This window comes from Ammodytes marinus, assembly GCF_949987685.1.
Source record: "Ammodytes marinus genome assembly, chromosome: 4".
Lineage (NCBI taxonomy): Eukaryota > Metazoa > Chordata > Actinopteri > Uranoscopiformes > Ammodytidae > Ammodytes > Ammodytes marinus.
Genome location: NC_137233.1, coordinates 30,011,758 through 30,025,139, shown reverse-complemented (window position 1 = coordinate 30,025,139; position 13,382 = coordinate 30,011,758). Strand labels below are relative to the sequence as shown.

General features: G+C 40.7%; 1 protein-coding gene across 1 annotated transcript; it reads left to right on the top strand.

Moving 5' to 3' along the window:
- Positions 1-2,809: 2,809 nt before the first annotated feature.
- cyp27b1 (cytochrome P450, family 27, subfamily B, polypeptide 1) lies at positions 2,810-10,325 on the top strand (the record flags this gene model as incomplete). Its single annotated transcript, XM_080025554.1, has 9 exons — positions 2,810-3,016; positions 4,315-4,505; positions 5,013-5,203; positions 6,872-7,072; positions 8,153-8,316; positions 8,434-8,600; positions 8,694-8,775; positions 8,899-9,096; positions 10,197-10,325. 9 exons carry the CDS (start codon positions 2,810-2,812, stop codon positions 10,308-10,310), a joined length of 1,515 nt encoding a protein of 504 aa, XP_079881680.1. The 3' UTR covers positions 10,311-10,325.
- Positions 10,326-13,382: the final 3,057 nt, after the last annotated feature.

Below are 13,382 nucleotides of genomic sequence, written 5' to 3'. Positions count from 1 at the left end.
AACAGACATTGGGGAAGGATTTTTACCTGCTCCGCCATTGAAGGCACATAAACATTGAGACCATGAGTGAGACGGGTGTAGGTTTGTAGCGTTCTCTCTAGTGATTGGATATTAATTTCGGGATCCCCCGAAAAGTTTGTTTGCCGATTACATGCAGAGCAGCTGACTGAGAAATCGGCTTTATGAAACGCGCACATTATGAAAGTGATCACTGTATGAATAAAGAGCGATTTAACACTTATATTAACATAAAAAAACGCTTACTTCACCTTTAAAAGTGAAACTTTTATATATTCTAGATTCGGTACACAAAGTGGAATATTTCATTTCTTTCTTTGGTATATGGAATAAAAATCCAGTACAAAATAGAATATTACATAGAATCAATCAACAAAAGGATTTATAATACTGAAATGTCAACCTTCTGCAAAATATTTTTATTTTAGAATCATTTCACTTTATGTTAAATTAATCTAGAATATATGAAAGTTTTAATTTTTTAATTATATTACAGAACAAATGGAAATGTTTTCACAATTGTTCTAATACCCATACTTTCCGCTATTTAATATGGCAGAAAAAAGATTTTTGGTTGTCCCACTTCTTGTGGTCAAATTTAGTATGCTTATAAATACCCAGATGCCTACTCCGTCAGGCCAAGATTTTTAGTGTTGAAATCAGCATGCTATTTAGGCGATTCTGACCCACAAACCAGTGTGCACCGGAAGTGACGTCCGGTGTCTACAGAGCCTCCGTATGAAAACAACCGGGGAATGGATGCGACAGACATACAGTGGCTTGCAAAAGTATTCATACCCCTTGAAATGTTCTACATTTTGTCACGTTACAACCACATACGTACATTTATTTTATTGGGATTTTATGTGATACACCAACACAAAGTGGTGCAACATTGTGAATGAAAATGAGATGGGGTTTAAAAAAAAAATTATAAATAAAAAACTGAAAAGTGTGGCATGCAAAAGTATTCAGCCCCCTAAGTCAATGCTTTGTAGAACCACCTCTATCGCTGCCATTACAGCTGCAAATCTATTGGAGTATTTCTCTACCAGCTTTGCACATCTACAAACTGATATATTTTGTCCATTCTTCTTTGCAAAATAGCTCAAGGTTCAGATTCAGCATCAGATTGGATGGAGAGCGTCTGTCAACAGCAATTTTCAAGTCTTTCTCAATATTCTCAATTGTTTTTAGGTCTGGACTTTGACTGGGCCATTATAACACATGCCTATGCTTTGATATAAACCATAGAGGTGTCCCTTTAACCCAGGAGCAGATATGTGATGTGGCAAAATACATTTCTCCTGATTCCCGTTTTACTATGTCAGAAGATCTGAGGGCAGCACACCTGTAGCACTGTCATAAATCTACTGGATACCCAGACATAAAACATGTGCTGATCCACTGTTACTGCACATCATAATCATGAGAAGGAAAAAAAACACTAATAAGTCATTTTTTTTAACAACCTTTTGTCGGCTGCTGGGCTCATTCTGAGGCGCCAACCCATATTTCTTCTTTCCTGCAGGCTGCACACATTTATGTAAGCTCCTATAGGATTCTTAGCCTGGCACCGCCCGCCTACATACTTCCGCTCAATATTCATTTCCCATCAAATGAAATAAAGTGCAACGGTCTGGTAGGACCAGGCTATAGGATTCTAGCATTTGACTGTAGTATTTTTTACAGGTGGTTGTTGCAGTTGACAATGTATTATTTAAAATGGTTAAGCCTGGTACTTGGGGAAAAGGTTGCTCAAAGGGTGACTTCTAATCATACACTGTATTTCAGAGGGTTTGCACTCAAACATCACAGAAAACTTACAATAGAAAAACATATGATGCCTAGCACCAAAGAACACAGAGACTAAAATGTACTTTCAGTAATATGCAGTGAGGGGTCTTTATTATGATAAGTTGATTTGGTAAAATACATTGGTATAATTATTGATTCTGATCTCCACATGGAACAATGCAAACCAAGGCCTGTGCATTCTTTATAGGCCAAAACATGATTGAAATGTAAGGGGGAAAAACATCCAAAGCCTCCTTTGACTACATCGGAATCAAATCCTGTATATCTATTGAATCCTGCATTAAATAGGGCCTCATAATTCACTCAAGTTACATTGTGTTCTATCTGGGGATCCTAGTTTGGGGAACATAGGCCCATACGAAAAACGGGAGTAAAAGTCAAAGCAGATCTGAGTACAGCCCCAGGGTTGTTACTTCACAATCCGCCCACATGGTGCTTTTGGACGACATCCAGTTAACATGAAATCAGGTCAGGATTTTCTCCAGCTCTTTCTGCTTGAAATCTTGGCTGGCCTAGATACGTGAGGGGATCTATAATAATAACATTTGCCTTGAGGGTAAGTTATCTTTTAAGCACACAAGACACCGTTTCCACGAATGCGTGATCACTGTAAACAGTATGCTGTAGGCTACTATCAGAGAGCAAAGTGCTGAGGTCTGGGTGGATTTGAGGGGGCTAGACAAGCCTGAGGCGCGCTCTATTATTTACCCATGACCTCCACGTGTGCCGTCTTCTCTGGGATGGTCTGCGCTCGGCCCTGTGATTGGACACACCTTCCTCTCGGCTCACGCCTTCGTTCGCAGTAGAGACCTATGCGTGCGTGGGCGGGGCCTGCGCCGAATTCACACCATTGGCCCAAACGGTGCAAATCAAATGTACAGCTTTATCATCTCCGCAGGTTCGAGAAGCACGTCGCGCGTTATAAATACTGCAAGATGAGCAACTACCTCCACTCCACTCCACTACGAGAAGGATGCTGCAGCAAGCTCTTAAAGTGTCCGGCCGGAGCGCCTTCCCTCTTGTCAAGTGGCTAGAGAGGTGGGCTGAAGGCGCGTCAGCCGGTGCGGTGGGGACCACTAAGGCGTTGAGGACCCTGGATGACATGCCCGGACCCTCGGTCGCTAGCTTCGCCTGGGATCTATTTGCCAAACGGGGGTTGTCAAGGCTGCACGAGTTACAGGTAAATGATAAATAAATTAAAATATACATTTTTAAAGACATTGCAATTAAACACTATTCTTGCATTTAAAAAGAAATGCATTCATCATAGGCTGCATCACAGTAATTGCATTTCATCCTTGATTGTATATGGTTGTAAGGGAGAACCATACACTAGACGGGGTGAAGAATTCTTCACTATTTCTGTGAAATGGCTTTCTAGGCCTGTTTCATCAACACATTGAAATAAAGTGGTTAACAATTCTCGGAATCCATAGGCTAATCAAAGCCCACTGAATATACAGAATTTCTATAATGATGCATATGCACAAAATCATCTTTTCTTGTGATTGAAAGCGACCACAGAGAAATGTAACTCAACATTCAGCAAGTGATTGTAAAGGCAGTCTTATATTAAACTCTGCACATACATCACCCTGCACTGTGAGGCTCAAACATCTAAGTTAAAGGTGCAGTGTGTAATATGACATCATCAAGAAAGTTCTATAATGTAACGCTCCCTGGGTAACCCCACCCCTTTTGAATAATAACAGAAGCTACAGTGGCCTTCAAGGACAAGAACAATTCTAAATTCTAAACAATGCACCTGATGACATTCCAACCATGACGCTTCCAACATGGCGGCGCCAAGGCCTTGGTCCAAGGTATGGAGAAATATGGAGATATAAGAGACCCTTTCTAAGGAAAAAAATAATAATTCTAAAAAAACAAATTCAGCAATTATGCACTAAATTAAACGTACTCATGGATATTATAATTATTTTCTACAAAGTCTGCTAGGAAATAAAACCCAAATTCTACACACTGCAGGTTTAAACCTGCAGTGTGTAAGGAGTGTTGCATTCTAGAACTTTGTAGAACTTTCTTGATGATGTCATATTACACACTGCACCTTTAAGTGACAATAAGGAACACATATTTTTGAGCAAAGAGGGAATTTAATCTAAATTTAAATTAGATTTTTTTTTTTGTCAAAGGTAACTTGACAGAAGTAGGCTATTCTGCCTATCCAGGGATAGTACTAAGAACATATCAAATAATAGTCTTGTGCTGCTTGTCTACTGTGCAGTAAACCTGTCAAACATTCTGCTAATTAGTTATCAATGTCAGCCAAGCAGATAAGTAGATTTGGCTGATCAAACCGTGCTCACGCTATGTATCTCAAGTGAAATAGCCTGCAGGTTTTACAAGGCTAACCCCTTTTTCTTTCTTTCTTTCTTTCTTTCTTTCTTTCTTTCTTTCTTTCTTTCTTTCTTTCTTTCCTTCTTATTTTCTTTCTTTTTCTTTTCTCTCTCCCAGGTGGAGGGGGTGCAGCGGTACGGGCCCATGTGGAAGGCGAGCTTTGGCCCCATCCTGACGGTTCACGTGGCTGATCCAGCGCTCATTGAGCAGGTGCTTAGGCAGGAGGGCCAGCACCCCATGCGCTCTGACCTGTCCTCCTGGAAGGACTATAGGAAGCTGAGAGGACATCACTATGGCCTTCTCACATCGTAAGTATCCCTCCGCTGTCTCTGCCTCCTTCCTCTTTTGCGTTTTTTTGCATTTGTCCTTAACCTGGAATCGGATGCACTGATGCCATACTAACATGGGCATTTGTTAATTTCCTTCTTTTTTTTAATATATATATACTTTATTTATAGATTTTCTGAAAATATGCATACAAACATAAAAATAAACATACACCCCACCCCATGGACAACCTTGGAAAACTGAAAGAGAAACAAAAAACAAAACAAACAACAATTTTGAAGTAAATAAAACCTCTCAAGAGTCAGACGGTCACCCAATGCAATGACACACACAGACTCCAATTCAGCTAACCAAAAGAGGCTCAACCATATCAACACATGTAACAACACAGTAGTTGTTACACAGTGACACAGGAGTCATTAGGGCATCACAATTTCCTGCTCCTAATGAGGAAATAAATATTCTATTCTTTGTGTGTGTGTGTGTGTGTGTGTGTGTGTGTGTGTGTGTGTGTGTGTGTTTCTCAGTGAGGGGGAGGAGTGGCAGTCAATGAGAAGCCTCCTGGGGAAGCACATGCTGCGGCCCAAGGCGGTGGAAGCATACGACCAAACCCTCAACAGCGTGGTCAGTGACCTGGTCGCCAAACTTCGCCACCGCAGGGGTTCCCGAGGCCTTGTCACCGATATCGCCAGCGAGTTTTACCGCTTCGGCCTTGAGGGTAAGGTTTTAACCTAGGCTGGAGGAGTAATGCCCTACAAGGACTGCTGGTTGTGTGTGTACCACACCATGTAAACATTGGTCATTAGGGCCAGCCACATGCACAAATCAATTTGCATGTGAGAGCAATGGTATTTTAAACATACATGCCTGTCAAAAGCCAGCAATTCCAGCATTTCCATCATAGATCAACAACAAGTACACCTTTAAGATCAACAACAAGTACACCTTTAACCCACCCTTTTTATTGGCGGAAAAAGTATTCAGATACTTTACCCTAGAACTAACTTAAAGTCAAAAGTCTGCCTGACTGATTCCTCAAAATATCTTAAAATAGATAGCTTTCGATCGCAATACCTGAAACGCTCTGCCTTTTAAATCACAGTCGGTGCTGCACTTAAAGCTGGGGTGGAGGATTATGGGAGAAAATGGCAGTTGAGATAGAGATTCGAATCCAAATACCTCAACCGCTCCACTTGTTCTCTTTGGTCCCTCCCCTATGGTCCCTCCCTGACAAGATCTGCACCAACAAAGTCGTGCCAAAGTGAATGGACAGTCCCACTAGCCAATAAGAACAGAGAATCAAAGCCTCGCTCTGATTGGTCAAAGTGTACAGCTCATGTTCATTTTGACCAATCAGAAATCACATACCCCTGCTTTAACTTTATTATTTTTGTTTTACTATGTATTTCTACATTAGTAAAGTTTAGAGTTGAAGGATAAATGTAGTTTGTAGCATTTCTCTTAATGTACTTTTTACTGCACTACATTTATCCTACAGCTGTAGGGTTTTCTTGTATACTCTACAGATTAAGATATAACATACCTAACATATACAGTTTATATATAGGCCTATATTAACTTCGACAATGCTTTATGTAGTCTTTATGCTGCTTCATAAGGAAAGGTACTCTTGGTGCTTTAATATTTTCCTGGTAATACGTTTGCATGCAGGTTCATTAGCAGAATTATTTCAACATTCAAAGAGCAAATGAAATTAGGACACATGCATCAGAATGAAAAAATTTACTTTCTTCCCTGCCTCAACTGTTTTTTTCTTGCAGCAAAAAAAGGAGAGAGCTACATTCATTCATTTTCCTCTTCCAGGTTTCCCCAGACTAAACACAGTTTCAATCCAGTGACTGTGTGGTTACCTGCACACAGTTCTCGAACACTACCTCTACCGCAGTCCAAATCATTGTGTTATGTTAAATGGTGCCTGGGCCCAGACTGTGACGTTCACAGCCGTTGCTATAAGTCGAGTGAAATCAGGAAAAAAGTGAATAAGGCCAAAGGTCCTCCTACATAACGAATCAATATGTCATGGTCTAATCTGCACTGAAAGAATCCATAATTCGAGAACTTTGTATTGAAGACACATAAGTAAACAATATTAAAGTTGTATTGGCAGATAGTTTGCACATCAGTTTGAAGTCTTCTTTACAGTTATGTAATTGCTTCAATCCAGTTATGAAGCTAAAAATACTCAGTCCATGCTCTACATTATGGGATGAAAAAGAAATGCCTGCTTCTTATGATGAAGCAGCTGACAACTTCAAAGATAATAATGTCACTTTGATGTGGTTTTATCCTGAGGTTATGTTACATTTCCGTCAACCCCTTGTGACATGTCTTTCCCACCTCCTCAATTATTTTTTTTTTTTGACAGGCATTTCCTCTGTGCTGTTTGAGTCCAGAATTGGTTGCCTGAATGAGGTGGTCCCTGAAGAGACGGAGCGCTTCATCCAGTCGATCAACACCATGTTTGTGATGACTCTGCTCACCATGGCCATGCCAAGATGGATGCACCGGCTGTTTCCTAAACCCTGGAATGTCTTCTGCAAGTCCTGGGACTACATGTTTGACTTTGGTAGGTAATCCCTCCTCAATGTTTGAGCTTGGGGTTGTCCCGGGGAAAACACTTGGAAAATCTGAAAATGATTATTGTAAATACCTATAGGCTAAAAAAGTAAATTTTATTTCCAAAAATGCTTTAGAATAATTGGAAGGTATCAATGTAATAATAAATAATAATAGTCTATTTTATAAAATATTTGTGAGCAGGGACGGTCAGAAGACTTAACATGATATTGTGATGAGGCTTCAGTCCTTACTCTTTCCACACTTTATCAGTTATACTAATCAGTTTCCGTGTCCCCCCCCCCCTCCCCCCTCAGCTTTTAATGGCTGTTTCCACTCAGCCAATAGTCCCACTCGCTCTCACAGCACAATAAGACTTCAAGCGGATGTCAAAATTAGAAAATGTTTCAAATAATTGCCTTTTCTGGAGCAAGCTGGAATTGGGAAGCAGGAGATTAACGTTCTTAAAGGTGCAGTGTGTAATATGACATCATCAAGTAAGTTTTAGAAAGTTCTAGAGAATGCAACGCTCCCTGGGTAACCCCACCCCTTTCAAATAATAACAGACGCTACAGTGGCCTTCAAGGACAAGAACAATTCTACATTTTAAACAATGCACCTGATGACATTCCAACTATGACACTTCCAAAATGGCGGTGACAAGGCCTTGGTCCAAAGTATGGAGAAATATGGACATATATGAGACCCTTTCTAAGGAAAAAAAGAATAATTATAAAAAAAGAATTCAGCTATGATGCACTAAATTAAATGTACTTATGGATATTATAATTATTTTCTACAAAATCTGCTAGGAAATAAAACCCAAAATTCTACACACTGCAGGTTTAACTGTCACGCACAATAAGATCATCAGGATCTCATTGTTGAGCGTGTCAGGATCAAACTGTGGTTATAATCTGTGTGTGAGTGCGTGAGAAAGCCAAGTGTTTATCATAAATAATGCTTGGTTTTCTGGGTACTTATCAAGGGAAATAATACTTGATTTTGTCCTACTTCAAATAAAAGCCCATGACCTACTGCTCTGTTTCATCAAGCAAGTGAGTTCATTTTTCCCAATGTGTCCCTGCAGCAAAAGGTCACATTGACCAGCGCATGAAGGCCGAAGCAGAGAAGGTGGCCCGCGGAGAGACGCTGGAAGGCAACTATCTCACCTACTTCCTGTCACGTACGGGGCAGCCCATGAAGACCGTCTACAGCAACGTCACAGAGCTGCTCCTCGCCGGCGTCGACACGGTAAGAACGAAGGCTCTGTCCACCTCTTTCACTGGGTTTCACACCCCCCCCCCCCCCCGCCCCCCCTCCCCCGAATGATACTGACCTAACATCTGTGCACCCTCTGCCTTTTCTCAGATCTCCAGCACTATGTCATGGTCGCTGTACGAGCTGTCCCGTCACCCCGAGGTGCAGGCCTCTCTCCGGGATGAGGTGCTGGGTGTGCTGGGGGGTCGGAGAATACCGGTGGCTGCGGACGTGGCCCGCATGCCTCTCCTGAAGGCCACAGTAAAAGAAGTGCTCAGGTATAACTCCACTCTACATCTACTGAGTGAGGACAATACGTTTCTCAATCTGCGGGGGGGTTCATTTTTGCTCAATGTCGTTTTGTTTTGCAGATTGTACCCTGTTATTCCCGCCAATGCCAGAGTGATCCCAGACAAAGACATCCAGGTTGGAGGCTATCTCATCCCTAAAAATGTGAGTGTTACACTGAAAGGAGCCCTCAGAAGCGGGCTACATTGATATATGTGTCATGTTAATGGTTCTCCCTTGTCAAAGCCACACATACTGTATCTGACAGTACAACCTTTGCAATTCCAGACTTTGATCACCTTGTGCCACTTTGCTACCTCGCGGGATCCGGCAGTGTTTTCTAACCCAGATGAATTCCAGCCCCTCCGATGGTTGAACAAGGACCAGACCCATCACCCGTACGCCTCCGTGCCCTTTGGCGTGGGCAAACGCAGCTGCATAGGCCGGCGTATCGCCGAGCTGGAGCTTTACCTCGCGCTTGCCAGGGTGAGTTGGCTGGACCCCTTTTTTATAAGAAGTTTGTAACAAGGAAGACTATTTTTTTGCTGAGAAGTGTGACTAGCTCTTAAAGTATTACGACCCAAATCTGTCCGTAATCCAGTCCAAAGCAGTCGTTTTAGTGGATTTAAGCACGCAGGTTGAAAGCAGCTTAGTTGCAGTCATATAGAACTAATCAGCTGGTTTGATTAGTAAACTAACTGTTAAAAAGGGAATACATCCAGATGCATTTACATTACAGTAACAGTGTGTTGCTGTGTACTGCATACATTCCTCGTTTACATGATGCATGCACACAGATTATTTGATTTACGTAACAAGTCATTTAGATTGTTTACCATTAAAAACACGTTGTCGGTAACTGCAGTGTTGCTGAACAAATCCTCTTGGCCTCATTTCTTTTCTTGGAATAATGTAAGCAATTAAAAAGGGGGATTTGAAACCATTGTGCAAATCCAGCTGCACTAATTAATTTAATTAATTACTTAAAGGTGATGTAAGCGGAATGGTTCTTTTAGCTAACTTCCTGTCAGTTACTGCAGTTAGCAGTCCCCTCGCTCGTCCCTAAGTCACCACATTAATGCACTGCGGTCTTCAAGCAGCAAGTTATCTAGCATCATCTCAGATCCATAAGTGTGATAAAACATGATAAAAACCATCAAAACAGACATTGGGAAGGAATTTTAACTGCTCCGCCATGTAGGCGCATACACATTCACCCATCTGTTGCTCTGGCGTGCACCGGCAGTGAGACCATGGAGTGTATATAGGCCTATATATGAGTGAGACGAGGGTCGATTCGTAGCGTTCTCTCTTCTGATTGGATAAAAATGTTGGGATCCTCCAATAAGTTTATTTGCCGATTAGCCTACATGCAAAGCAGCTGACTGAGAGATCGGCTTTATGAAACGCGCACATTATGTAAGTGATCACTGTATGAATAAAGAGCGATTTTACACTTATATTAACATAAATAAATCGCTTACTTCACCTTTAATCGAGGAATTTCAGTTAAGAGTCACTCACTACCCAGCACTTTGCACATGATAAGCCATAACCATTTCTCTCTGTGTTCCGCTTCCATTTAGATCCTGCTGGAGTTCGACGTGAAGCCGGACCCGCAGGGGATTTCCGTGAAGCCCATGACACGGACGCTGCTGGTCCCAGAAAGTGACATTAACCTGCTGTTTGTTGAACGATGACCCACTCTCCTGAAGCCCTTTTGTTACGAGAACGTGATTCTCTCCGCGTTAGAGACTAGAGCACCAGCAGGCGGAGTTTTCACAGCAACGGCGAGCGCGGCGCACACAGTGTCAAATCAGGCGTTCAACCTTGGACACAGCAGAGCCCTCCGTACCTACGTGTCACCCAGTGTGCACGGGGACAATTGAGTGAAAAGGATGAGCTGTGACTGCTCTTCAATGACGTTTTCCACTGGGAGCGGTGTAACTCCAAGTTTTACACTTTATTTTTTATAAAACGACCATCAAGCACTTATTTGCACAAAGGGCCAGGAGCAAGGCAGTGTTCTGCTTCAGACTTTCCTTTTTTTGTTGCTTTTCATGGAATTTGCATTGTGTCTGTGTTTGAAGTGGACTTTTTTTCTGAATCAGGTAACGCCTTTTTAAAATCTGATTATGATCTTCTTACCCAAACACAGCACCATCAGCAATGTCCTGTGTGTCCTGGTTGTGCAAATATTGCATTGTAGGAGCGTTTCTGTGTATGTTATTCCAGTATACTGGAAGGAACATACATGTCTATTCGAATGTGAGGTACACAATGCGTGGTCATTTGTTCAACAGCTTTAGGAGAATCTCAGATTGGCACAGTTACACATTGATTCTAACAATCCCCTCTCTTATTCAGCTGCTGTGAAAGTTTTGTGTAAATAAGTTGTTCACTATGTTGATCAAAATTTGTTTTATAAGGTGCAGATTATAAACATTTGGTTAACTAAACAACTCTGGGTGAATTGTTTAGTTATGTATTCCTTCAGAAAATCTAAAATGGCAGCTGTGGAATTGATGCCTCTCAGGAATGCAAGGTGCCCCTGTTAAATACCCCAAACGTATGCTTTGTAAATATGTCTGTGTTGTTTTTTAAATGCAAATGTATGCCGCAATTCAACAGTGCAGTGCAATGCAAGTTTATCTGTCTTTAATTATTTTGTTCACAACTAAACATTCAATGACAGATACCAGTTTGTAAATATTATAACGTTCAGTATCTTAACTCTGTATTTATTCTAATTTAACATCTTAAACCTGTTACTGTAGATGTCAATAAAATGTTTCAAGTTAGACTACACCCATATGTCACCTGTGTTTTTAGTGTAAATCTGATGCCCACTTTTCTTGTTAAACCTGCAGTGTGTAGAATTTTGGGTTTTATTTCCTAGCAGATTTTGTAGAAAGTAATTATAATATCCATAAGTACATTTAATTTAGTGCATAATAGCTGAAATTTTTTTTTTGAATTATAATTTTTTCCCTTAGAAAGGATCTCATAGATGTCCATATTTCTGCATATCTTGGACCAAAGCCTAGTGCCGCCATCTTGAAAGTGTCATAGTTGGAATGTCATCAGGTGCATTGTTTAAAATTTTGAATTGTTCTTGTCCTTGAAGGCCACTGTAGCTTCTGTTATTATTCGAAAGGGTTGGGGTTACCCAGGGAGTGTTGCATTCTAGAACTTTGTAGAACTTTCCTGATGATGTCATATTACACACTGCACCTTTAAGTGAAAAGAATCCCCTTTAGCCTGAATTGACTGCAACAGATCAGGTCAAACCGATCAAACATGTTTCCAAGTGTTGTTAGCTTAACACCAGTGAACAGCCTCCAGGCACGTAGGCGGCCGTTTCTAAGAAATACAGCACTGAGTATCAAAGTTCCTGTGTGACAAATCCCTGTCATGCTGCATGTAGGCAGGGCTGCCAAGTTTCACCAAAAGTTTGGAGTGAGATTTTTTGGCCGAGGGACCCAAAACCGTGTCCTCTCTCCCACCCAATAATTTTTGCTAGTGTCCTGTAAGTTTATATATTGTTCATAATAAATCAGAAATAAAGACAATTGGAAAATGTGATAAAACATCAAAAATCTTATTAAAATAAACTAATTCATGAATTGCAAAGTCGTAAGACAGGTTTTATTTAAACATTGGGTGTGGACACATTATAAGTGGGGGTCTGGGGGTCCCCCCCATAAAAATTTGAGCATTAAACACTTAATTTCCTGCATTCTGGTGAATTTTTATGAAGCAATGTGTGCCTTTTCTGCATTCATTTTTATGTAAAGTAAAAGAGAACATTCACGCTGACACAAATGTTATTGAATAGCATTCAATTCATGTGTAGTGCTTTCAAATATCTCCTGTAGCCTATTGTTAAAACATTTGGTTAAACTGTAATAAAAGTAATTATTCTATATCATGTCTACTATTGAGTATGGTATTTTACTAGCAGCATTAGGCTGTATTCAAAGAAAAAAAAATAGGGAATAGTTCAACACCAATGCAAACTACTATAGGCTAAAATAAAGCATCTGGGTTACTTTGGTCCCTCCTCTTATGCTACCTTGATTTGTGTTATGAAAAGTGCTATAAATGTGCAATACATAGGCTACAGTTCATTACACAGAAGAATAAAAGCATTTTTATTGGCGGATGAGCCATTTGTTACTTTGCAAACCTAATTTTCAAACTAAATGACCAAAAAACAATATACAAAACGATCCAAAGATCTTCTGAATTTACTTGAGTGAAATTGAAGGGTTAATATGTTTGATGCACGCGCGCTCACCGGCCAGCGGGGACACAATTCTTATCAGCTGTAACTTGGCAGGCTATCAACACACAGCTCAGAAGAGAAGGTATAGGTAGGGGCCTCTCCTCCCGCTTCGAATGCACAGTGCACGTTCAGAAAGAGGAAGTCACGGCACTCATGTCTCTTAGCTTTTCAAAATAAGAATTTGAAAATAAAAGTCCCGCAAAACAAATTTTATTTTGGGGATTAATTTCTCCGCGTGAGAAATTTGAGGTGTGGCGTGTGAGAGTGTGAACGGGTTGATTTGCGTGTGTCTCACGGCCAAAGAGTGAGACTTGGCAGCTATGATAGGTTATCTAATAATGTTTCAAAGAATAAGAAAGCTCATTCAAAATGTGACATCATCTTCCTTTTTGGAAACCATAGGCAACTGTGGGATTTGTAAATAGTATATTGTAACAGTAAAATAAAACTAGCCTATTTAAATTGTAGTGGTTAGGTAGGCCTA